General features: G+C 44.4%; 2 protein-coding genes across 3 annotated transcripts in view; one reads left to right on the top strand and one right to left on the bottom strand.

The window, feature by feature from the left end:
- The window catches only part of LOC129838743 (solute carrier family 41 member 2-like), a 30,236-nt gene extending 9,009 nt beyond the window's left edge, over positions 1-21,227 (bottom strand). For both annotated transcript variants that reach the window (XM_055905899.1, XM_055905900.1), the window contains exons 1-10: positions 21,082-21,227; positions 19,496-20,141; positions 18,832-18,939; positions 12,085-12,156; positions 9,007-9,151; positions 8,671-8,817; positions 4,702-4,849; positions 4,509-4,588; positions 1,431-1,562; positions 995-1,143 (exon numbers count right to left, since the gene is read on the bottom strand). In XM_055905899.1, the coding sequence (XP_055761874.1) occupies positions 995-1,143; positions 1,431-1,562; positions 4,509-4,588; positions 4,702-4,849; positions 8,671-8,817; positions 9,007-9,151; positions 12,085-12,156; positions 18,832-18,939; positions 19,496-20,014 (1,500 nt within the window). In that variant the 5' untranslated portion in view covers positions 20,015-20,141; positions 21,082-21,227. The remainder of the gene's footprint in view (positions 1-994; positions 1,144-1,430; positions 1,563-4,508; positions 4,589-4,701; positions 4,850-8,670; positions 8,818-9,006; positions 9,152-12,084; positions 12,157-18,831; positions 18,940-19,495; positions 20,142-21,081) is intronic.
- Positions 21,228-21,267: 40 nt separating this feature from the next.
- LOC129838749 (enoyl-CoA hydratase domain-containing protein 3, mitochondrial-like) lies at positions 21,268-25,732 on the top strand. Its single transcript, XM_055905908.1, has 6 exons — positions 21,268-21,792; positions 22,145-22,266; positions 22,359-22,456; positions 22,651-22,851; positions 22,913-23,091; positions 23,340-25,732. Exons 1-6 carry the CDS (start codon positions 21,656-21,658, stop codon positions 23,494-23,496), a joined length of 894 nt encoding a protein of 297 aa, XP_055761883.1. The 5' UTR covers positions 21,268-21,655; the 3' UTR covers positions 23,497-25,732.
- The last annotated feature ends 703 nt before the right edge of the window (positions 25,733-26,435 follow it).

A 26,435-nucleotide genomic window follows, 5' to 3' on the forward strand; every position in this document is an offset into this window, starting at 1 on the left:
TAGGCCTATGGTGTCATGAGTATGCTCAAGCACCCCCTGTGGATAGGCCAAATATCCCCAGGTGTCCTAGTACCCCTGGTTGGGAACCACTGCTCTAAAACAACTACAGCTCTTCTCAATCTGTTAATACTGTAATAATGTTATCCTATACCCTCCTGCTCATAGTATCTTACAGTGTTAAAAGGCTCACTAGTGAAGTTGAAGAGAAATGGCAACTAACATATGTCTTCCTTCCTATAAAGACCAGTGAGTAAGCATCGACACCCAGACTATCAAAGCTAAGTTCCATGGAACCAAGACTCCCAGGATGGCAGTTAGGCCTTGCTGTGTACAACAACCCTCTAGGTGTGCGTTTAGTATAAGCACCAACTCACATTCTGAGCCTTTGCTTCCATAAATCGATCCGAATGCCATCAAAGCGGTAACACACACACAAGTCAGACTTCCTCAGGGATAAAATCACAGAGCTCTAGGAATGCTTAGGATACACACATTTCTACATTTACATTGTAGTCATTTATCAGATGCTCTTATCCAGAGCGATCTACAGGAGCAACTAGGGTTAAGTACCTTGCTCAAGGGCACGTCAACAGATTTTTCACCTAGTCGGGCTTGGGGATTCAAACCAGCCACCTTTCTAGTGTACTGGCCCAACGTTCTTAACCGCTAGGCTATCTGCCGCACCTGATTTTCCTTCAAATGTCACTTTGTAAAGAGTACTCTCATCTCAAGTTGACATTCATCATGCGTGTGGTTCATTTATGTTTAAGCGTTTTGAAAGCAGAGTGAAAAAGGGTCTCTGAACGCAGCTCGCTTTTGATAGTGTCACAATAATAGCGGTGTCTCGCAAAATAACAGCTTTTAATAGAAAGTCATGTCAGCCAGTGAATTCTCAAGCTCAGACGAAGGTCACAGTTGGAAAAAGAACTTGCAGACTATGGGTAGATTGCCAAGGAACTATCCCCCACCACCTGATCACACACACACCACTGACCTGAAAGAGGGCGGCAGCCAGGTAGACGGTCATGAAGATAGGCGTCAGGGTGGTGTGGCCGCTCTTCATCAGGTGGATGGTGTACAGGAAGATCAGGTGACCCGGGAGCACCAATAGGAGCAGCACCTGGGCCGAACGGTGATTGGCTCCTGAGAGAGAGGAGACGAGAGGAGTTGGAACTGTGCAACTGAGTCTAAGAATAGAACAGATGCTAAGACGGTTCCTAACCTGTGTATCTGTCATCCTAAACACTGACTGGGGATACTTATGGGGTAGATCTTCTGCAGCACCTACAATTTATGTCTTAAAATCACAGCGAGATGGACTTGAAGGGGGGGAGAAATATCTCTATGTTAAGCAATCTGTCCTGTAGGATGCCCTGTTTAAAACAGATCACATTTCCACAGTTTAAGTGAGTATTGGTTAGGTGCTTTACCTGTGCCACAGAAGGTGCGGCAGGGGTAGTAGCAGCCTTTGGCTTCCTCTGGTACCTCCCCAGGAGCACTGTGGAAGTGCAGGTGAGTGGAGATACGGCTAGACTGGATGGCTACCAGGTTCCCCCCAATACCTGGAGAACAGACAGAACAGGCAGGCTTAGGGCTGGAGCTGACTGGAGGCAGCTGAGTATAAAACGGAAGTGAGGGTTAGAGAGAAACGCGAGGACCCAGATTTGTATCCTTCCCTAAACAGTTGATGCCTTCCAGCCACAGATCTAAGGGTAACCCAACCTCTCCCTCCAAAGAGCAGGGTTGTACTGTAGTTTCTGTCATATTACTTTCACATATCAAGTCCTTCCAAATTCATTAGGACAGAGGGAAGGGTGTGAGTTTTGGTTTGGAATGCAGCCAGGTTGTGTTGTATCTCAGTACATTGCTCAACACGTCAGCCTGGCCTCAACCAGAAGGAGCATGAGACAGCAGTGATGCTTCGCCACAGTCTGAGACATAATGAATACATATTACTGTGTGGGATAACTGCATTACAGAGAGAGAGAAAGAGAGAGAGAGCAGGGGAAAAAGCGAGAGGTGGGGATAGACAAAGACAGGGAAAGTAGGGGGAAAGAGCGTGCCCCATCTAATTCGGCTCAGCTTCCTCATATAGATTGTCATTTGTATCAAGCAGAGGAACATTGCTCATGAGAACAGCAGGACAAGGCAATTTATATCCACACACACAGTCAGTCAGGTGACTCAGAGTAGTCTAGCCACGCAGCACAGGAAATGTAGAAACACTCACAGCTTCCAGGTGGGCAGACCAGACAACCACTCCAACCCAAAAATAGTATATGAGACAGACAACACTGACAGAAAGTAGAGGAGGAGATGAGAGAGGCTGTGGTCTGTCAGACAGACAACACTGACAGAAAGTAGAGGAGATGAGGGAGGCTGTGGTCAATGAGACAGACAACACTGACAGAAAGTAGAGGAGATGAGGGAGGCTGTGGTCAATGAGACAGACAACACTGACAGAAAGTAGAGGAGGAGATGAAAGAGGCTGTGGTCTGTCAGACAGACAACACGGACAGAAAGTAGAGGAGATGAGAGAGGCTGTGGTCAATGAGACAGACAACACTGACAAAAAGTAGAGGAGGAGATGAGAGAGGCTGTGGTCAATGAGACAGACAACACTGACAAAAAGTAGAGGAGGAGATGAGAGAGGCTGTGGTCAATGAGACAGACAACACTGACAGAAAGTAGAGGAGGAGATGAGAGAGGCTGTGGTCAATGAGACAGACAACACTGACAGAAAGTAGAGGAGGAGATGAGGGAGGCTGTGGTCAATGAGACAGACAACACTGACAGAAAGTAGAGGAGGAGATGAGAGAGGCTGTGGTCAATGAGACAGACAACACTGACAGAAAGTAGAGGAGGAGATGAGAGAGGCTGTGGTCAATGAGACAGACAACACTGAAAGAAAGTAGAGGAGGAGATGAGAGGCTGTGGTCTGTCAGACAGACAACACTGACAGAAAGTAGAGGAGGAGATGAGAGAGGCTATGGTCTGTCAGACAGACAACACTGACAGAACGTAGAGGAGATGAGAGAGGCTGTGGTCAATGAGACAGACAACACTGACAGAAAGTAGAGGAAGAGATGAGAGAGGCTGTGGTCTGTCAGACAGCAAGGGATAGAAAGAGAGTTTGGGGTTGTGTTTTAGAGATGGGTATATTTTGGGGTAGCTGGGCTTATCTCCCCTCTTGTGCTTGTTATCCTGATCAGTCAGGCCTAAATGAGGACAGACACCTCTGCTGCCCGGAGATTATGGCCACTTAATCCAATCTTTGCTGCCAATCCGTCTCTCTACTGACATTTAACTTCTCCATGTTGCGGCTAAATAGAACTCCCCACCCTCCTCACGCCTCTCTCCCCACAATCTTATCTCTTTCCCCACTCTTCATCTCTCACACTCCTCCCTGCCTAACCCCCGCCCTTCTCATTCCACCACATCCCTCATTTTCATTGCACCTCTCATCCATCTCCACTCCACCATTCAATCCCTCTTCTCCCTCTCCTCCAGAGGTCTGGGGAGAATGGTGGTTCCACCTCAGCAGGGGGGCTAGCTGCTGTAATTTGTGTCACTGGGTCTCACGGCAGGAGGGGTGGGGTGAGGGTAGACCACAGGGGGTCCCGTCTCCCACTATCTCCCGCCCCATCGGAATAGCTCTGGGACAACAGACGGACGGTCTGCCTGCCTCTTCACATCTCATCTCCATTTTCCTTTCTCCCATTCAAGTCTCCTTTCTCTCTCCCATCCATCTCCTTTACCAGCTTCACTCATCTATCTTCTTATATTCTCTATCCAGTTTAGAAGAGAGGAACTGTGCATGTTCAGAGTGAAAGCATCAAATGCTCAGTCTAGTCATCTCCTCTTCCCTATAGGATAGTAACCACCTCTATGTGTTGTAAATCACAGATAGTTACAGGGTTGGTGATGAAACCTCCCTTTTACAGCCCCAGAATCATTTGTCTGTGTGGTCCCCCTACACACCCTGACACACACACCCTGACACACACACTTCCCAGATCACACAGCCATTTCCTGATTTGTTGACATCTCAGCAGTAACATCGATTAGAGGCACACTGTCGTCTTCCATCGAGTTAAATGTCTCTCATTAACAATGTTTAATTAAAAGCTGATCTCCGGTTGTCAAAATGCCAGCAACAGCCTTGGCAACGGTCCCCCGGTAAGGATGGGAGGAGGGTGACAGTAGCAGTGATATAGAGACAGACGTTTGTGTTTAGTCCATTACTCACTATTTTTCTAACTATGAAGTTTGAATGTAAATTCAGTCAAATTGGTGCACATTGTCAGTCACATTGTAAACCCACACAGTGTGTCAGTCACATTGTAAACCCACACAGTGTGTCAGTCACATTGTAAACCCACACAGTGTGTCAGTCACATTGTAAACCCACACAGTGTGTCAGTCACATTGTAAACCCACACAGTGTGTCAGTCACATTGTAAACCCACACAGTGTGTCTTTAATCAGTCAGTGATATTGCGTCTCACCGTTAATGACAGGGGTGTACACCACGATGCCAGCCAGGTTCGGGTCAGACACGGTTTTGTCCAAGATGAGACCTCCGATACTGCAGGGCACAGAACATTCACACATTAAATGGTGCTATTATTCTCATCACGTGAATGTACAATAGTCTGCTGCTATTCCTCTATGACAGTGAGTGAGAGCATCCACACACACCTGCTGATGACCATGGCTGTGATGACAGGCTCCCAGCCGGAGTAGAGCAGGGTGCGGCTGGCCGGGTGTTTGGAGGAGATCACCATCCACACTGGAGTCAGAGACAGGAAGAAGGCACACACCAGGGACGACGCGTACGGGTGAGAGTCTACAGAGACAGACAGCGAGCGAGAGAGACAAATCCAATTGTATTCATCACATGCGCCGAATATAACTGGTGCAGACTTTTACAGTGAAAAGCTTGCTTAAGAACATTTCCCAACGATGCAGAACTTAAAACTAACACAAAAGGAAAAAAATACATGAGACAAGATCGAATAGAGCTATACACAAGAATATAGCTATACACAAGAATAGAGCTATACACAGGGAGTACCAGATCAATGTGCAGAGGTAGATATGTACATGAAGGCAGACAGACAGAGAGCGGCAGAGAGAGAGAGAGGCAGAGGAAAGGGATTAAAATAAAAAGAATTAAAAACAGATGTAATCCCCAGAGTGAAACAACTGGTGGGAGTTACAACAACAAAACAACAAACACAATTTATCAGCTTCAGCTGCATGAGGATTGACAGAGCAGGGGGGGAGATACTGTCCCTCCGCTCCCCAGGAAAGACAGTGTGACACAGAGCAGGGAGAAGATACTGTCCCTCCGCTCACCAGGAAAGACAGTGTGACACAGAGCAGGGGGGGAGATACTGTCCCTCCGCTCCCCAGGAAAGACAGTGTGACACAGAGCAGGGGGGGAGATACTGTCCCTCCGCTCCCCAGGAAAGACAGTGTGACACAGAGCAGGGGGGGGAGATACTGTCCCTCCGCTCCCCAGGAAAGACAGTGTGACACAGAGCAGGGAGCAAGAAAACAACAGAGATTCATAACAAAACAAAGAAGTTCTGTATTTGCATGACCCAGTACAGTAGCTACAGAACATCTAACTTAAAGACCTGAGAAACCGATCATCACTCACTAGCAAGACACAATCCTTGGAGGGGTCTACTTTAGACTGAAATTTGCATGCGCACACACTTAATATTTGGCCAAAATCGAATGATTATTACAGCACTAAATCAGAGTCATGTTGGAGAATAGAGAAGGGGAAAACACCTGCTTAGTGCCTAGTAGTGAGATATGTGACTCCATCATCCCCGTCTCCTTACCAGATTTTCATCTCACCATGATCCCATTCCACACACTTAATGGCCCTCATCATCAACCCCCTGAAGACATAGATATAAAACCCAGAGAAGGGAGCTCTATGTAGTCACAGTGGGTGGAATTGGGTAATAGTCCCTGTCATGATGACACCGGTATACCCACCAGTCCCTGGGTTTAGCCTCGACTCTGGGTGTCACTGTGGTTCACCATTCCCTCACCACGTTTCAGATTTAGGTCTTAAAATAAATGTTTGCAGTAGCCGACCGTGGCCTTGGGTGTGGGTATATATATATATATTGTACACCATCAGGTTAAAATGACTAACTTTAGCTGTGAGTAAACTGCACATTAGTCCAATTAGGCAGAACACCGCGGATGGGACGGACACGGCTGGCCCTTACAACAGAGACACTGTCCTTTGTGGTATCATCCCAAATGGCACCCTATTCTCTACGTAGTGCACTACTTTTGACCAGGGCCCATAGGGAATAGGGTGCCGTTTGGAACACAGCCTGTCCTAACTGGAAGGGCAATAGTAAAGGGTTTACATGTGTTACATATATATACTGTATGTTACAGGAGAAGGTCAATTTGGGAAATATATACGTTCCCCGTAACACATTTGAAACAGGAAAGGAGCCAGCATATATTACAAGTTAAATCAGTTGACAAACAGTGAGCTGGTATGGGTCGTATCAGGACAACTTAGGCCAGACAGATTTACTGAGCTGGTATGAACTCTTCTATTAAATTATCTCAGAGGTTTTACTGTAGCCTTTCATAGATTTTGAGTCTCTGGTGATGAATGCTTGTTTCATAGGGCTCAGACACGTCAAGGTTAGTAAAATACACTTTCCAAGGGAAACGCTTGCTGGTCCACTGTGTTGGGTAATGTAACGCGAGGAAGCGTGTGTGAGGCTGGGCATGGCATATATTAAATATGGACTATTTTGTGGGAGATGGAGAGAGGGAAAGCGAGGGAGAGAAAGATATGGTCTGTTCTGATGAATTACCAGTAATGACACAAAAAATAACAGCGTAAGAGTGCCATCTAGTGGTTGAACGATGCAGTCTGATTCCAAATGGACCATTTCTTTACACTGTTGGACAGATATACACTGCTCAAAAAAATAAAGGGAACACTTAAACAACACAATGTAACTCCAAGTCAATCACACTTCTGTGAAATCAAACTGTCCACTTAGGAAGCAACACTGATTGACAATAAATTTCACATGCTGTTGTGCAAATGGAATAGACAAAAGGTGGAAATTATAGGCAATTAGTAAGACACCCCCAAAAAAGGAGTGGTTCTGCAGGTGGTGTCCACACACCACTTCTCAGTTCCTATGCTTCCTGGCTGATGTTTTGGTCACTTTTGAATGCTGGCGGTGCTCTCACTCTAGTGGTAGCATGAGACGGAGTCTACAACCCACACAAGTGGCTCAGATAGTGCAGCTCATCCAGGATGGCACATCAATGCGAGCTGTGGCAAAAAGGTTTGCTGTGTCTGTCAGCATAGTGTCCAGAGCATGGAGGCGCTACCAGGAGACAGGCCAGTACATCAGGAGACGTGGAGGAGGCCATAGGAGGGCAACAACCCAGCAGCAGGACCGCTACCTCCGCCTTTGTGCAAGGAGGTGCACTGCCAGAGCCCTGCAAAATGACCTCCAGCAGGCCACAAATGTGCATGTGTCAGCATATGGTCTCACAAGGGGTCTGAGGATCTCATCTCGGTACCTAATGGCAGTCAGGCTACCTCTGGCGAGCACATGGAGGGCTGTGCAGCCCCACAAAGAAATGCCACCCCACACCATGACTGACCCACCGCCAAACCGATCATGCTGGAGGATGTTGCAGGCAGCAGAACGTTCTCCACAGCGTCTCCAGACTCTGTCACGTGCTCAGTGTGAACCTGCTTTCATCTGTGAAGAGCACAGGGCGCCAGTGGCGAATTTGCCAATCTTGGTGTTCTCTGGCAAATGCCAAACATCCTGCACGGTGTTGGGCTGTAAGCACAACCCCCACCTGTGGACGTCGGGCCCTCATACCACCCTCATGGAGTCCGTTTCTGACCGTTTGAGCAGACACATGCACATTTGTGGCCTGCTGGAGGTCATTTTGCAGGGCTCTGGCAGTGCACCTCCTTGCACAAAGGCGGAGGTAGCGGACCTGCTGCTGGGTTGTTGCCCTCCTATGGCCTCCTCCACGTTTCCTGATGTACTGGCCTGTCTCCTGGTAGCGCCTCCATGCTCTGGACACTACGCTGACAGACACAGCAAACCTTCTTGCCACAGCTCGCATTGATGTGCCATCCTGGATGAGCTGCACTACCTGAGCCACTTGTGTGGGTTGTAGACTCCGTCTCATGCTACCACTAGAGTGAAAGCACCGCCAGCATTCAAAAGTGACCAAAACATCAGCCAGAAAGCATAGGAACTGAGAAGTGGTCTGTGGTCACCACCTGCAGAATCACTCCTTTTTTGGGGGTGTCTTACTAATTGCCTATAATTTCCACCTTTTGTCTATTCCATTTGCACAACAGCATGTGAAATTTATTGTCAATCAGTGTTGCTTCCTAAGTGGACAGTTTGATTTCACAGAAGTGTGATTGACTTGGAGTTACATTGTGTTGTTTAAGTGTTCCCTTTATTTTTTTGAGCAGTGTATTACTCACCTTTTTCAAGAGGAAATAAAACAGAGGAAGGATGAAGTGAAGGATTGTGAACTCAATATAGAGGGTAAAAACTAGTTGACTGGTTTTGTGTCTTATTTCCAGATGGAAGTATCCAGTCCAAACCCTCCTCCTCTCACCCAGGCAGTTGTAGAGCCCCTGGCTGATCCAGGCCAGGATGGCCAGGGTGATGAGGTCACCAAAGCTGGCGGCGATGGGCGTAGCAACGTTGTCGGGGTTGATGCCCGTCTTCTTGGAGCCCACGATCACTCCCACCATGATGAAGCCTGGGGTTCAGACGGTACAGAGGTCAGGGCGACATGCCTGCACATACCTCAACCTTCCATGTGTGTGTTACTAATATATAGCATGACACCCATCAGCAGTAGGTGATAATATGTGGCTGACTGTCTGACAGCGCCTATTCCATATCAGAGTACATGTGTGTGTGTGTGTGTGTGTGTGTGTGTCTGTACCCTGTAGCATAGAGGCAATGAAGGCAGTGGCCACGCTGGCAGAGCAGAGCAGCACAGCATGACTCATCTGGAACTTCCCCTCTGGGATCCAACCCAGAACCACTGCCGCCACTGCTGCCAGGAAGCCTACTACTGTAGCCTGTACCTAGAAAGAGAGAGAGGATGACAGAGGGAGAAGGAATATAGGGAATGAGAGAAAGGGAGAGGTGTGGGGGCAGGGTTAACAGGAATAACATAAACCTGTTTTTCTAACAATGTTTTCCTTTTATATGATACACTATCAACATTGAAGACACTTCGTCAAGGGGCCATTAAACACTGTGTGCTTGAACACTATCCATCACTCAGTCAATAATCACCACAAGTACTAACCAGAAGTACACACACTACGCAGATAGACAGATCGGGAGATAAGGGCACAAATTCAACACCGCTCGCCAATGATCCCTCTAAGCCGAACACGGGCGCGCAGCTCCCCCGGGACTGCCACACAGAACAAATATTAGCTCACTGTGAGAAGCATGAGATTGAACTTTACTCAACTTTCTAGAGCAGTGTTCACCCAGGCATTCCTAGTTGATTGCCAAAGATTTCTGTAAAAAAAAAAACAACGAAAAAGCCTAAAGTTCCTATTTTTATATATTTTGGTCTCGGCCTGTTGGCGGTAGGTGAACCCGATTCAGCTGCCCTGCATACCGGGTAGGAGAACTGTTGCTATTTTGAACCAATTAATGTATCTGGCGGGCAAATCAATTGCACTATAAGCCTACCGCAGGCCAATTGGATGGCTTAGATGACCGTGTCTGCAGTAACGTAGCAGGCATAACAGAAAGCTAGAGAAAAGTTGATACTGTGAGATTTCAAAACGTTTAAAACCATGACTAGAGGGAGACTCAACAAATACAGCAAAGAGCTGCTGTTTTTATGAGTGAGTTCATGTTTAACTTCTCTCTCAGCACTGTCAACACTTTGTATTCAACACTTTTATAAGCCATAAAATACATGTTCTTCCTATTTCCACTCAGCGCTGCAACAAGCACTGCAGCAGTAAAACTGCAACTCGCTGTTGGCTGGGCTCCCTGCCTGTGCCATTAAACCCCTACAACTCATCCAGAACGCCGCAGCCCGTCTGGTGTTCAACTTTCCCAAGTTCTCTCACGTCACCCCGCTCCTCCGCTCTCTCCACTGGCTTCCAGTTGAAGCTCGCATCCGCTACAAGACCATGGTGCTTGCCTACGGAGCTGTGAGGGGAACGGCACCTCCGTACCTTCAGGCTCTGATCAGGCCCTAAACCCAAACAAGGGCACTGCGTTCATCCACCTCTGGCCTGCTCGCCTCCCTACCTCTGAGGAAGTACAGTTCCCGCTCAGCCCAGTCAAAACTGTTCGCTGCTCTGGCACCCCAATGGTGGAACAAACTCCCTCACGACGCCAGGTCAGCGGAGTCAATCACCACCTTCCGGAGACACCTAAAACCCCACCTCTTTAAGGAATACCTAGGATAGGATAAAGTAATCCTTCTAACCCCCCCCCCCCCCCCCCTAAAAGATTTAGATGCACTATTGTAAAGTGGTTGTTCCACTGGATATCATAAGGTGAATGCACCAATTTGTAAGTCGCTCTGGATAAGAGCGTCTGCTAAATGACTTAAATGTAAATGTAAATGTAATGAATGAGTAGGACAGTGAAACCTATAGGCTTGCGTTGTTGTTATTAGCGGCTTGGGTCTTTTTAATATCCAGGAATATTACACTTTCTCTGTTCATAGGAGTAACAACATGAATTTGTGCATGAGGCAGAAATAATGCGGGGCGACTCGAGTTTGCTATCAGCTGGAAGACGTTCTCCCTTTTTGGTCATGGTCAGTGAAGGAAAGGGAAAGCGGAGGGATATTTGGCCCGAACAACAATGCATTGGCAGGGTAATTCAAGCATAGCCAATATGCGGTGATAATGTATTGGGCCTATAGCTTACTGCACAAACCTCATTGCTACAGTATCTTTTCTAATTGGTTAATATTGCATAGGCTTGTTAAGAAAAGATCAACGTTTCCCTTTACTGTGGCAATTGTGATCGAGTCAACGCAATATTAACCACTTCCAATGTAACATACCGAAACACAACAAACTAAGCAACACATTTGATGTAGGCAAAACGCATTGGAGTAGGATTCTATTGCATTGACACGCACGACTCAGTCCGTACTCTACACAGACCTGTGCAGCATAACCAGAGCCGCAGTGGGCCTACATGCAAATAGACCATCGTCATATGTATCTGTGCCATTTACTTTGAACTGGACAGTGTTTACAGCATGAGCGGTCATGAGTAGATGTGCTTTTTTTGAGATCAAAGCGAGAGTTGCATGAAGCCACGTGCACATTCTGTTATTTTCCTTTGCTAGTTAATGAGTTATTAGCCCAGTTATAATTTGTAGTCAGCAATAGAGGTTTGATTGCTTCCTACAAGAGCACAAAACGTGTACATTTCTAGAATTCTTTGAAAAGCTTTTTTTTTGTCTTAAAGGGGCAGTGTTGTATTTTGAGACAGGCTTGAATAAGCTAAGTAGCCAATAGGCAGAGGGTAGCATAATTTGTGTGATTCTCTGTAATAATGGCATGGGAATAATAATACATTGTATTTTGTAAAGTGGTTTCTTGCATCAAGCAACACAACATGTTCAGTCATCTCGCTTTCAGACGGACAAGTGGATAAACCGTTTAATGTCAAGCCCTGCATGTTTTTTCAAAAGTATCATGGAATGTAGGCATACATTGAACACCATACATTGCCTGCTACTGCAGGCTGAATGATAGAACAGCTATTTCCATGTTAAAATGTTATGGGTGCATTTTCTCCATAGTTTTTTTATGGTAGGCCACTGGTAGATCAAATATCCATAGCAGCTTACTTGGCCACTGTTATAACTAACTTAAAGTGGGTACAGCCTCAGTCTTCACATTAAACACGTGCTGGAAGTTGTACAACATTTTCACAACGTTCAAGTTTGCGCTGAAATTTGCTCAGTGGCAAAAAACATTGCTGCTCGCTATGAAGCTGACAGTGTGTGTGTGTTTACCTGTTTTAACGCCAGGTTTCCTATGATCAGATTCCACTTCTCTATGGGAGAGTCCATCTTCCCCACATTCACCTGCACAGTGACAGACCACAAATCAGCAACTCAAATCATTCAATATTCACTTGAATCTCCTACTCAAATAAACTGCCCAAAAAAACAGATTAATAACTACTTTGAACAGTTTGCAGGAACCGCTAATCACATTACCAACTAATATGATTAAACTAAACTAAACACACTGTTCAATTGAGTGCATTGTTTCAGATGGGAAGGTTTGTGACTGTTCTTGTTCACTTAGCAAAAGTATGCAGAGCTTAGGAGTTTTGAGTTTAGTGAACAGGAAGTGAGATGAGGGAACAAGTGAAACACAACACTGAGTTTCTCTGTGTGAGACCGAACAGAATGATGTGAATGTGTATCTGTGAGGAAAGAGGGAGGGGAGGAACGGGCCAAACTGAACAAAGAGAGAATTCTGTCCCATCACTTCATCAACTTCTCAACCCCAGATCATTTGAATAGGGGGAGAAAGAGAGGGAGGAAAAAAAGTAAGGAAGCAAGATGGGAGAACCAGAGTGTAATGGTGTGTGAGAGAGTGTATGTGTAAGACAGGAGTGGGAGACAGAAATAGAAATACACTTGAGTAATGTAACCTGTGTATCACCTTAAACTGTACACGGTTGTGTCTGGCATTCACTGAAATGTGGTTTATACTCCTGAGAGCTTCTACCCAGTCCTCATCTGAGATCTACCCAAGCCCTTTTAATAGTGTCTGTGGATACCTCTATGTGGGCCTGTAGCACATCATACAGTCTAGAGACCGACCCTTTTGAATGGGGTTTGGATCAGGCTATCTAATGTAGGATTATTGGGCTTAATATTATACTGTGGGATATGTGTCCTTAAGAAATTCCTGATAGGGAGGTATCTGAAAATATGTGTTGTTGGCATGTTAAACTTACCCTGTAATTGTTGAATGGAAGTTAAATGACCATCAATATATAAGTTACCAATTGTTGTGAGCCCCTTCTCCCTCCACTGTGAAAACACCATATCATCCAATGCAGGGTGGAAAGCATGAGTTAAGCAAATCGGGCAGTCAATGTATACAGTAGGTATGTTAAGAAAATACCTCATCTGTTTCCAGATCGTAAGAGTGTGGCAAATGACTGGGTTAGAGTCATAAGTGGTGTTTTCCACATATGCTGGACTGTTAACAAATACAGGGAGTGAGGAACGTTGACAGGAGACCTGCTCAATCAAAAGCCATGAAGGCATATCATTCTGTCACATCCCAGGTAAACTTTCCCTCCAGAAAGACACAATGTTCAGATTTGCAGCCCAATAATACGGTTTAAAGTGAGGAAGGCCAAAGCCCATCTCTATCTTGTACTTGTATAAATGCTTCTTTGAAATTCTGGCTGCCTTGTTTTTATCCCATAAAAATGGAATTACTACTGAATGCAGTTTCTTAAAATAGCTTTGTGGTATGAAATTGGGTAGACATTGGAAGAGGTAAAGAAACCTGGGTAGGACAACCATGTTAATAGCGTTTATACGACCAATCAAGGAGATAGGCAGAGTTTTCCAAAAATCTATATTTTGTTTAAGCTGATACATTTTCATGTCCCAATTCACTTTCAATAGCTGATTAAGTTCTTGTCACTACAATGCCAAGGCTTGTGAACTTGTCCATCACTGTTCTAAATGGGGTAGATTGCAGAAATTGAATATCCACAGGCCGTGATATGGGCATCAATTCGCTTTTGTTGCCAGTTTATCTTGTAGCCAGAGAAGGAGCTGAACGTATTTATCAAGTTAAGTAAAGGGGGAATAGAAGTGTTAGGCTTGGATGAAAACAAAAGAACATTGTCTGCATATAGGGACATTTTGTGCTGTGTGCCTTTTATTTTAACCGGAGCGATATCGGCACATGCCCGAATGAGAGTAGCAAGGTTCCATGGCAATAACGAAGAGAGCAGGCGAAACAGGGCAACCCTGTCCAAACCCCAAATGCTCCAGAACCGACATCATATACTTCCACTCAATCTGATCAAATGCCTTCTCTGCGTCAAGAGCAATTACCACTGCCTTAACTTTATGATCATGATACATTACGTTGAAAAGGCGTCTCAAATTGTAGTATATGTCGGCCCGGGATTATATTTTTACCTTTATTTAACTAGGCAAGTCAGTTAAGAATAAATTCTTATTTTCAATAACGGCCTAGGAACAGTGGGTTAACTGCCTTATTCAGGGTGAAAACGACAGATTTTTACCTTGTCAGCTCAGGGATTCGATCTTGCAACCTTTCGGTTACAAGTCCATCGCTCTAACCACTAGGCTGCCTGCCGATAAAACCTGTCTGGTCAGGGTGTATTATGTCAGAAATTTATTTTTTCAATCGGTTTGCCAATATCTTTGTCAACACCTTATTTTCTATGGGGAGTAACGACACGGGGCAATAAGACGACATCTCCATGGAATCTCTATCTTTTTTTAAGATCAGTGCTATTGTAGCCTCATACAGTGTTTGCGGGAGTTTGGCATTTTCTTTGGCATGTTTAAACATTTGCAACATAAGTGGAGCTAGACTGGAGCAGTACTTCTTATAAAATTCTATTACATATCCATCGGGCCCAGGGGCATTTCTGTTTGGAACTTGTGCTATCGCTGTGTTAATTTCCTCTAAAGTTATCCCAGCATCGAGTGCAGCAGCTGCCCCCTTGTCTAGTTTAGGAAGTTCACATTCAGTGAGAAAGTGTTCCCTAGTTTGTGGATCAGCAGCATCCCATTTTGATTGGTATAGCTCTGAGTAAAACTGCGCAAAGCATTTATTAATATCCTGCGGATCTGTTACTATTTTACCCTTCTTGTCTTTAATTTTGTGAATAGCTCTAGATGCCTGTACATGCCTTTGCTGTCTTGCTAATCATTTATGTGGTTTGTCACCCAGTTCAAAATAACTTTGTTGCGTTCTAGCAAGTAAAGAGCCCACCCGTTTCGAAAGGATGGTATTGTATTCATATTTCAACTTTGTGATCTTCTCAAGGACTGAATTCGAGGAATTCGTCCTAAAACGAATTCAGTCCTAAAAACATTCTCCTAAGTCTCAATTTCTCCCAGCCCAGTATTGGCACATTTCTTCCTCTCTGATGTATAACAAATAATGTAACCTCTAATCACAGCCTTTACAGATTCCCAAAGGGTGGAGTCGTCAAAATCCCCAGTGTCGTTAGCTCCAAGGAAAAAGGCAATCTGCTCCTTCAAATACTGACAAAAAGCCTCATCTTTCAACAGATATGCGTCTAAGCGCCACGGTCGCCGACCTGATATTGTCAAGTTTCAGCACCATGGACAGAGGAGAGTGGTCCGTAATTAGAATAGGGTGGTAGGTAACCGACTCAGCTGCTGAAATTAGTTTGGAGTCCAACAAAAAAGTCAATTCTGGAATATGATTTATGAACTGACGAAAAGAAAGAATAATCCCTATCTGTTGAGTCAGTCTCCAAATATCGACAATGTTAAGGTTTGTCATCAATGTATTTAGACAGACACTGGCATTTGATTGTTGAAGTGACCTTGATAGGTGTTTATCTAAAAGAGGATCGTACAGTTAATTAACCTCTTGAGCCTATGGGGGGTGCTATTTCGATCTTGGAAAAACGAGTTCCCAAATTAAACTGCCTCGTACTCAATTCTTGCTCGTACAATATGTATATTATTATTACTATTGGATAGAAAATACTCTAGTTTCTAAAACCATTTGAATTATTTCTCTGAGTGAAACAGAACTGATTCTGCAGCACATTTCCTATCAGGGAGTGAGATTTCAGAAATCGAGGTCCCTGTTCTAGGGTCAGTTTATAAGTCCCCATGCAAGCTATGGGGCTACATATACTGCATACGCCTTCCTCTAGATGTCAGTAAGCGGGGAGAATTTGAATGGAGTCGATTGCGCAATCTGGGACCTTATATAGGACCGTGGTACGGAAGGACCGTCCTTTTCAACAGTGCGCTTGACGCATGAAGACATCACAATGGCGTCCTGCAAACGCTTTCGTTTTAGTAGTTCTATATCTCCGGTCATGTTTTTATTCGTTATAGGTGTTAAAGACATCATAAGGTAGCTAATTTAAACCGACTTATAGCAGTTTATAGCAGTTTATTGCGATTTTCTGGGATTTCTTTGCCATGCGCTTTCACGAGTTGGACACCACTCCAGTTGGCGGCTAACATTAGCGGCTATTTCGACCGGACAAGAGGACATCTTTCAACCCAAAGACGATTGTTCTGAAGAAAGGACACCTTGCCCAAGATTCTGATGGAAGCTCAGCTAATAGTAAGCAGTCTTTATGCTGTTAATTCGTACTTATGTTGACAAATGACAGATAATAATTCCGCCATGAATTATGGTGCGGTCTCGCTTTAGCGCACGCTGTATGCTTGAAGTAACGTTAATTTTAAAAATGTAATTCAGCGATTGCATTAAGAACTAATTTGTCTTTCAATTGCTGTCCAACCTGTATTTTTTAGTCAAGTTTTGGAATAGTTACTGATTAGATTAGGTGCATCTTCAAAGATTTCTCCTGCCATTTTCTGGGCAGCTTTGCTACTTTTCTCATTGTATAACCACGATTTGTGCCGCTAAATATGCACATTTTCGAACAAACTCTATATGTATTGTGTAATATGATGTTACAGGACTGTCATCTGAAGAATTCTGAGAAGGTTAGTGAAAAAATTAATATATTAGGTGGTTTATACGTTATTGCTATGTTTGGCTTGAATCAATGCTGTTGTAATGTTTGCTATTGTGCTAAGCTAATATAACGCTATATTGTGTTTTCGCTGTAAAACACTTAGAAAATCTGAAATATTGTCTTGATTCACAAGATCTGTGTCTTTCATCTGCTGCACGCTGTGTATTTTTAAGAAATGTTTTATGATGAGTAATTAGCTAATACACGAAGGTCTCGGGAGTTATTCTAGTCGTTTTAGTGAGAGTTGTGATGGGGGCTGCAATAGTAAACTCGGATTTATACCTGAAATATGCAAATTTTTCTAACAAAACCTATGCTATACAATAAATATGTTATCAGACTGTCATCTGATGAGGTTGTTTCTTGGTTAGTGGCTATTTATATCTTTATTTGGTCGAATTTGTGATAGCTGCTGATGGAGTAAAAAAAATGGTGGAGTATGGAAGTGGGTTCTTTTGCTAACGTGGTTAGCTAATAGATTTACATATTGTGTCTTCCCTGTAAAACATTTTAAAAATCAGAAATGATGTCTGGATTCACAAGATGTGTATCTTTCATCTGGTGTCTTGGACTTGTGATTTAATGATATTTAGATGCTAGTATTTACTTGTGACGCTATGCTAGGCTATGCTAGTAGCTTTTCTACTGATGGGGGTGCTCTCGGATCCGGGTTTGGGAGGCGTTAGAAGTTTAAAGTCACCTCCAACAATAACACTTGTATCCGAGATATTTGGTATGGCCTTAAATACCATTTGAAAAAATTATGTATCATCGAAGTTGGGTCCATATAAATTGAAGAAGGTTATTGGTTTCGAATTCAGTGTACCAGCCACAATAATATACCGACCATTAGGATCTGAAATCGAGGATGAGTAAACAAAAGGAATGTTTTTCCTTATCAGGATTGCTACTCCTCTTGCTTTTGCATCAAAATTAGACTGGTATATCTGACCGATCCAGCCGACTTGTAGCTTGGCCTGAGCCGAGCATTTAATATGAGTTTCTTGAAGAAGCACTATGTCAGCACTCAGTGATTTAAGATGAGGAAAAAAACGTTTCACGACATGACCTAAGCCATCACAGTTCCAACTGACTATCTTTATTCCACCAGGTCTACTCTGTGCTCCGTCACTATGTGGCATTTCTTATTCTAGAGCAAATTGTTGCCCGCATACAAAACCCAAAAGAAAAACGTCCCGCCGTGCAAGAGCTTGTCATGCCACCTGTACTAAATGTGAACATAAAACACAGACCCCATCCCCCCTCCCATCCCATTACTGAGTGACTTCCCCAAACGAAGCACTCCTTGACTAACACACAAACCTTAGGGTGTCTAGACATACAGCTTAACTCGTCATTTATAGGTGCTCCGCATATAAACTAATATTAAATAACACTTAACTCTCATGTTAGGGGGTGAGTGGCTCTAAAACATGATAGGCTAAACAATGCTATATAAGCCATAACATCTCACCCATCATATAAGTCCCAATTTCTGATCTTCTGATCGAAAAGACATAGGCAGGAAATTCAAACACATTCCTGGCCTGTATTTGGCCATTTAGCCGGTTGACACAGCCGTTCTGTATCCTCAGCCAGGGAGCTTGCTTGACAAGAACAGATCGGCCTCTTTTGGGTTGTCAAACGTACGTGTTGATCCCTCGACTTAGAGAGTTTATAGCAGCCAGCAGGTCACTGAGCAGGTTCTGTGGAGAACTCTCGGTAGCTCGCATCTTCAGCTAACTCCTCGTGGGTCTGCGATGTTGAAATTGGTTCATTGTCTATCTCATTAAAATTATCTTGTTTAGCTCCCCCTTTTTTGGTGGCATTTCTCTTTGTCATATTGCTAGACAATGTTTTAAGTTATAGGTTGTGAGAGGTTAAGATAAATATGAATTTGTTTCAAAATTGAGCGGAGCACTAGCAAAGCACGTCTACTCCATAGCACGCTCTCTAGCACCTCCCTGTGTGTGTGTGTGTGTCTTACCGCGGTGGATAGTCTGGATGCGAGGGTCATCTCCAGGTTGCCCTTCAGGCCCAGCAGAGCCGGAACCAGGATGAAGATCTCTGTAATGTACTTAAAGGCATCCCAGTGCTGGGTGAGAGGAGAGAGAGTGAGGAAGAGGAGAGAAAGAGAGGAAGAGAGGGAGACAGAGAGAGAAAGAGAGGAGAGGAGAAAGCGATATTAGACATGTCATTGTTGGCTACTGGCTAGTACAGCGCAGATGGGAGCTTACTATTTGTTCATTGTCAGCAAATCTGAATTAGAAAGTTGTCCCCATTCAAATATTTACATTCAAATTCAAATGTTATATCAAGAAGTAAATAAGGCGAACTGCCGTAGCTTCCAGTCGTATGTTCCTTCCTAGTAGTCTATCCCTACTAGTATTGGCTGAGTGGTTATGAGAATCCCTTTAACAATGTAATATCAATAGACAGATATCCCTTTATCACCTTCCTTGAAAGCTCTTACAGCCATTTACTCTGGACAACACATGAATGGAGTCATAAGTAAACAATAAAAAACAATTGATTTAAACTGTCCCTCTCCTCCAAATCCATCTCCTCTACCCATTTGAACTTCACATGCACTAGCCCACACCCCAGTCTCAACAGGACCTATGCTCTACCATGCCCCATCCCAGTCTCACCTGTACTATGTCCAGCACCATCCCTGCCGACACCGTGCCGAACCCAGCCAGCAGGAAAGGCACCACGATCTGCAACGCCATGGCCAGGGGCGACTCCTTGGGCATGTTCCGTGTGGGGGGCCTCTGACTCTCCTCTTCCTCCTTCTCCTCGTCATCACCCTCCTCCCCTGAGAGTGTCCCCTCAGGGAGCATGGGCTCAGTCTCAGAGTAACGCACATCCCCACCGTCTGACAGGCTAACGGACGTCCGCGCTACCCGGTCCGAGTGCCGGCGCACCTCCAGGTGAGGGGGGTCAGGCCGGTAGCCGTTCCCATCAGGTTTGGGCCCCAGGTCGGCCATGGCCAGACCACGCTCCTCCTGGAGCTTGGTGTATCCCGTAGGGACCATGGTTTGGAACAGAGAGGGGATCCACCCGGTAGGCACTGGCTTCAGAGAGAGACTGCTCCAGCCACCGGCGGCTCCGCTCATACGCACCGCTAGGCTAGGGCCCAGAGAGTCGCCCAGTGTGTGGATGTTCATGCTAAGCAATGCTGCTGATGAGTCCGTAATGTCTCATCTCCATTCATTCATGCTGGGGCAGTGTGAAGGAGGGCAGGCTGGGCTGGTTAAATAGGAAGAGGGGCATCCATGTCCACTACGATCAGCACTGTGGAGACCAGCCAAGGAGAAAGACTGTCACTGTTCTCTCCAGCTCGTGCAAGCAAAACAAACACAAACGATAGTCTAGCTATTCTCCCCGGGGCAAAGGCAAACCACATTTCATTTCAAACAGACTAGATAGCCTACATTGCTTGTTTTGGTTCTGTTATCAGAAGATCCTGAGGCTGAGGAGAGGAGGAGCTGTCTGCACAATGCATGCTGAGTAATAAGTCACTATCTGGTTGCTTTCAGGTAGGCCTATTGTATTGTCTGGTTGAATGTCTCTAAAAACCTGCACAGATATGATATCAAAGTGCATATGTGCTGTCTATGATTGTATTTATTTTTTAAATTATATAACATAAGCTCTGCTTATGACCAAGTCTTGAAACAGTGAAATACATAAGCAACATTGAATAGTAGGCTGCTGGTTGCTTCTCTGGCCAACGTAATTCAACACAACCTTTCTTCTCAGATAAATTGATATTCGGGAAAATGTAGAAAGCTATGCCATATGGATAGTTCCATAATATATTGTTTTTACATTGGCGAGGCCCATGCGCACCAGCAAAGGAAAAAGACGGTTGATGTGTTAGAAATCAGTCTGTCTGTCAGTCTACGTGCGTACTGTCAGAACCAGGCTAAAAGCTCTCACTAAGTCCTGTGCCTTGGTGGATAGATACTTCCTAACAAGTGTTTAACACCAATAGAACGGGTAGCAAACTGAAAAGCGAATTTGACAAGGAAGTGAATAATAACTGCGTTATCCCGCTTTTAAAGAATAGTTTTATTACCGTTATCACATTTATGTCAAAATGTTCTTCTGGCAAGGCAATCTAGCCACATAACGTTAAACATCCTGCTTGGATGCTAGCGCGAGCTAACATAACTGGCTAGTAGTACCGCCAAGCTAGCTAAACAAACAGGGGGAAAGCAAAAAGGCTTACCTATACAGGGGAAATGCGCTTAACTTCAGGACGTTGATACTAATTTAGACTGTTATTATTTTCCTTTTTCTGTTCCGGATTTCTCTGAAGGATGCCCTTTTCGACACTAAGCTCGTCGCGTCACAGGAAAAGTGCCACACAGACTAGTAGTACGCAGGCGCAGAGCACACCTTGCACGCTACATCTGTCAGGAATGTCTTGACCAGGGGCTACTAGTTGTATCCTTATAAAATGAGTTCAGAACATTTATGTCAAGGACGTCAAATAGGCGCCGATTCCTATGCGTAAATATGATACTTGAAATATGAATTCACAAATTTTGATAGACAGTTTGTGATTTTGCATTGATGCGCTTGTTACAAAACAGCTATTCTGAAATGGTATTGTGTTATGACATAATACATGCAGTAGTTGCAATCAATATACAGTTCGTCAATTTATAATCCATTACCCCAGAGGGAAGTATGACAATGTTTTGAGTTTTGTCACTCCGAAACAGTAGAAGGCGCTATACACCAATGGAATGCAGGTGTTTAACCGGTGACCCAAATGTTGACGCAAGGACAGTCGAAACATGACTCGAAATTTGTTTTACCGAGCTGCTAATATTGTCCAATTCAACAGGTTTACACATCTAGCTGGGTCAAGGTTACTTTGCACGCAAACTCAAGCAGAGCCACTGACTGTCAGACAGCAAAACAATGGAATAAGGTATTCAAGTTGTCAGCAAACTAACAAAGCTAGCTAGGTAGCTTGACTACTCTATCAGTGTTTGATTCCTGTGGTCAAAGACCTTATGCATTGGTCGGTGACTCTTTTGCAAAAGGTGTGTTCATGTTGCGCGCATTGTACATAAACTGTCCATTTTGGGCACGCGCTTCCATCTCTTTAATACAAAAACGGATCACCTGAAACGTGAAATGCTGTATCTAGCTAGAAAGCAATATGTCCTATAAAAATCTCACTATTACACTTCAGGTACACAGTGCATTGCTCGGTACTGTGTATTGATTTGTGTTCCTCTTTAAATTATTCTTGCTACTGTTACTAATTACATGTGCAGGAGAATAACCCTGAACAACCCCAAGAAGAGGAATGCCCTGTCTCTGTCCATGCTGGAATCACTGAGAGGCAACATCCTGGCTGACATCGACAGCGAAGACCTCAGAGTCATCGTCATATCAGGTAAGATACCAACAGAGTGCTGATCCATGATCAGATGTGCCCCTTGGTCCCCCCTTCATAAACACGGTTGTATTGTGTTATGTGTGTTCCAGCTAAGGGACCAGTGTTCTCCTCTGGGCATGACCTGAAGGAGCTGACGTCAGCACAGGGCAGAGATTACCACACCAAGGTGTTTCAGGCCTGCTCAGAGGTGTGGTTCACTGTCGTACTGTATACAAATATACTGTACACACACATCATCATCATTATTGGTGGTCGCTCCAGTCGAGTATGATTGTCCTCCATAGAGTCTTCTATTTGGGGGCCTTCAGATGGCTGTGTACATACAGTACACACACACATTCTCATCTACAAACACACTCATACCTCTTGTTGTTATTGAAGGTTATGACCCTGATACAAGACATTCCCGTGCCTGTGATTGCCATGGTGAATGGGGTTGCCACAGCAGCAGGATGCCAGCTTGTTGCCAGTTGTGACATTGCCGTGGTGACGGAGAAGTCCACCTTCGCCACGCCAGGGGTCAACGTGGGTCTGTTCTGCTCAACACCAGCCGTGGCAATAGGAAGAGCTGTCCCCAAGAAGGTAAACACACATGCACACAAACACACACTGTGCAGCACTGATACATTCTGATATTTTACAGGTTGCCATGGAGATGCTGTTCACAGGAAGCCCGATCTCGGCCCAGGATGCTTTGAGGCACGGGCTGGTCAGTAAGGTGGTTCCTGAGGAGCGTCTAGAGGAGGAGACGTTAGCCATCGCACGGCGGGTCTGTCAGGCCAGCCGGCCCGTTGTAGCCCTTGGCAAGGCCACCTTCCACAGGTGTGTGTCTCTCACTCCACAGATGTTTTACCACACTGTAGCACTCAACCCTTCTGCCTACCATGTATTCATTCCTTGTTTGCATTACGTTTCGATGTTTTTGTTGGTTTGAGTGGATATCCACTGATACGCTTGCATGCAAAAAGACAGCAAAAGACTCCCTCATTTTTGTCTAGAAAGATAAATACTATATATATGTGTAGTTTTATACATATTTGAATCATAATTTCATTTAATTCCTCTCTCAGACAGATGGCCCAGGGGCGGGATGCGGCCTACGCTACAGCCTCTCGTGTCATGGTGGATAACCTCGCTCTCAGAGACGGACAGGAGGGGATACGGGCCTTCATAGAGAAACGGAAGCCTGTGTGGACAAACAAAGCAGAGAAGGCCAATGACGAGTGATGTCTGCTGGGCTGGCCTACCATGGCCTGTGAGGGGTGCACGCGCTGGTGAGGGGTGCTTGGCCTGCTCGAACCAGGGACCCTCTGCACACATCAACAACTGACACCCTCAAAGCACCGTTACCTATCGCTCCACAAAAGCCACAACTACTTCAAGGTCTCAGAGCGAGTGACGTCATCGATTTAAACGCTATTAGCGCGCACCCCGCTAACATGCTAGCCATTTCACATCAGTTACATCAGCAGCTTCTGGAATGGAGAGGGAGCATGTGGATGGCTGAGGTGTTAAACTCGACCCCAATTGGACCAGAACCCATCACAGAACACACAAGTGCTCGAGGAGGACATTTTGAAATTAAATCCCTGTTGAGTATTGTAGTGATCATCTGATGAAGGGATACTGCAGGGCTGTCTTCATATATGCTCATAGGAGGGGGTGAGGTGAAGGGTCTTGGAAAGGTAGATACTTGAGATGCACCCATGGTCAAGGGACTCACACAGGACATAGATTGGGAACTTCTGGTGAGACAGAATGTAAATGTTTCAAGGGGCAATCTGCATTTGAAACAATTAAAAGGCGATCACTCCGCCACTGATTTGGTAAAAAGCTGATGGATGGGACTGGAGAAATGTAACCACTCTAAAATTCATAGACAGAGCTATGGATGCAAGGACTGACCGTCTATGAGATACAAATGTGTTTTGAGGCTATACATTGTTTACAAAGACGTTAAACAAGCTTATATTTGTGTTTCTGATAGGGTACGACAATAGAACTAAGCTCATGAGGAATGTGTTAAGTTTTATTCTTCAAAAATCAATTGGGTATATAAAGTGCATTCGGAAAGTATTCAGACCCCTTGACTTTTTCCAAATTTTGTTATGTTACAGCCTTATTCTAATTGAATCAATATTAATCAACATTGTTTTTCCTCCCTCATTGATCTACACACAATACCCCATAATTACAAAGAAAAACAGGTTATAATTTTTTGCAATTGTATTAAAAATAAACTGAATTATGACATTTACATAAGTATTCAGACCTTTTACTCAGTACTTTATTGAAGAAGCTTTGGCAGCGATTAGAGCCTCGATTCTTCTTGGGTATGACGCTACAAGCTTGGCACGCCTATATTTGGGGAGTTTCTCTGTAGCAGGTTTTCATTAAGGATCTCACTGTACTTCGCTCCGTTCAGCTTTCCCTCGATCCTGACTAGTCTCCCAGTCCCTGCCACTGTAAAACATCCCCACAGCATGATGCTGTCACCACCATGCTTCACCGTAGAGATGGTGCCAGGTTTCCTCCAGACGTGACACTTGGACTTCATGCCAAAGAGTTCTGTCTTGGATTCATCAGACCAGAGAATCTTGTTTCTCATGGTCTGAGAGTCCTTTAGGTGCCTTTTGGACAAACTCCAAGCAGGTTGTCATGTGCCTTTTAATGAGGAGTGGCTTCCATCTGGCCACTCTACCACTCTACCATAAAGGCCTGATTGCAGAGATGGTTGTCCTTCTGAAAGGTTCTTCCATCTCCACAGAGGAACTCTGTCAGAGTGACCATCGGGTTCTTGAACACCTCCCTGACCAAGGCCTTTCCCTCAGTTTATTTTTCTAGGATTAATCTTGGTAGTTCATCATTCGGGAGCCCACTGTGTTCTTGGGGACTTTCAACACTGCAGACATTTTTTGGTACCCTTCCCCAGATCTGTGCCTCGACACAATCCTGTCTCGGAACTCTACGGACAATTCCTTTGACCTCATGGCTTGTTTTTTTTTCTCTGACATGCACTGTCAGCTGTGGGACCTTATATAGACAGGTGTGTGCCTTTCCAAATCGTGTCAAATCAATTGAATTTACCACAGGTGGACTCCAATCAAGTTGTACAGTAGAAACATCTCAAGGATGATCAATGGAAACAGGATGCACCTGAGCTCAATTTCAAGTCTCATAGCAAAGGGTCTGAATACTTGTGTAAATAAGGTATTTAAAATAAAAATGTATTTGTATACATTTGAAAACATTTCTGAACCCGTCATTATGGGGTATTGTGCGTAGATTGATTTTAATCACTTTTAGAATAAGGCTGTAATGTAACAAAACGTGGACAAAGTTGAGGGTTCTGAATACTTTTCAAATGCACTGTATATTTCTGAATTTAAGTGAAAGACAATATATGTACCATTCAAATTACCTCTAATGTATTAAACAAAAATAAAATACATTTACTAAAGAACTGATGAAGCCAATCTTCTGATTATTTTATATTTTAACATAATAGGCACAAATACATGAATGGGATGCAGAGGTATTGTATAATAGATCCTGTGTTTAGTTCAACCTGCACTGGTTACATGGTGGCTGTGGGATTGAGGCATCCATTGAATGTTTAACAGTGGCTGTACTACCACCAAAGACAGTGCTACTAAAGTACAGTAATGTTCCATGTTCTATGCATTAGCACTATACCGCCACATGATGGCACCATTGTATCCCTTGAGAAGCAAAGGTCTGATAAAAGGCAAATTGAGTGGAGTGTTCAGAACTTTTTTTAAATGATCTTATGGTAGCCTATTGCTATGACCAAATTCCTAGTTTGGCCCACATACAAATATTTTGATCTCAATAAATAAAGTACAAGACAATGTGCTAAGTGAAAAATAACAACAATAATTGCAATACTCTTAGTAAAGCACGCAGGGGTCCTGGAAAAACTGGCCTGTATAATCCTATAAGAAAAAATGGTCTGTAAAATTAAGATGAGGGTGTTGGCAGCTGCATAGGGTTGGAAGAGGTTGCAATTCATTTTGACTGAAGTTTCTCTCCACTAGAGGGCAGTGTTTCCTCAAATATCAGCAGATGAATAACGTTGGCAATTCTTATCCCTTTTTACAGTATCCGGCGTGAGCTTTGTGGTCCATGCATGTAGAATATGTACG

Source organism: Salvelinus fontinalis, chromosome 39 (genome assembly GCF_029448725.1).
Source record: "Salvelinus fontinalis isolate EN_2023a chromosome 39, ASM2944872v1, whole genome shotgun sequence".
Taxonomy (NCBI): domain Eukaryota; kingdom Metazoa; phylum Chordata; class Actinopteri; order Salmoniformes; family Salmonidae; genus Salvelinus; species Salvelinus fontinalis.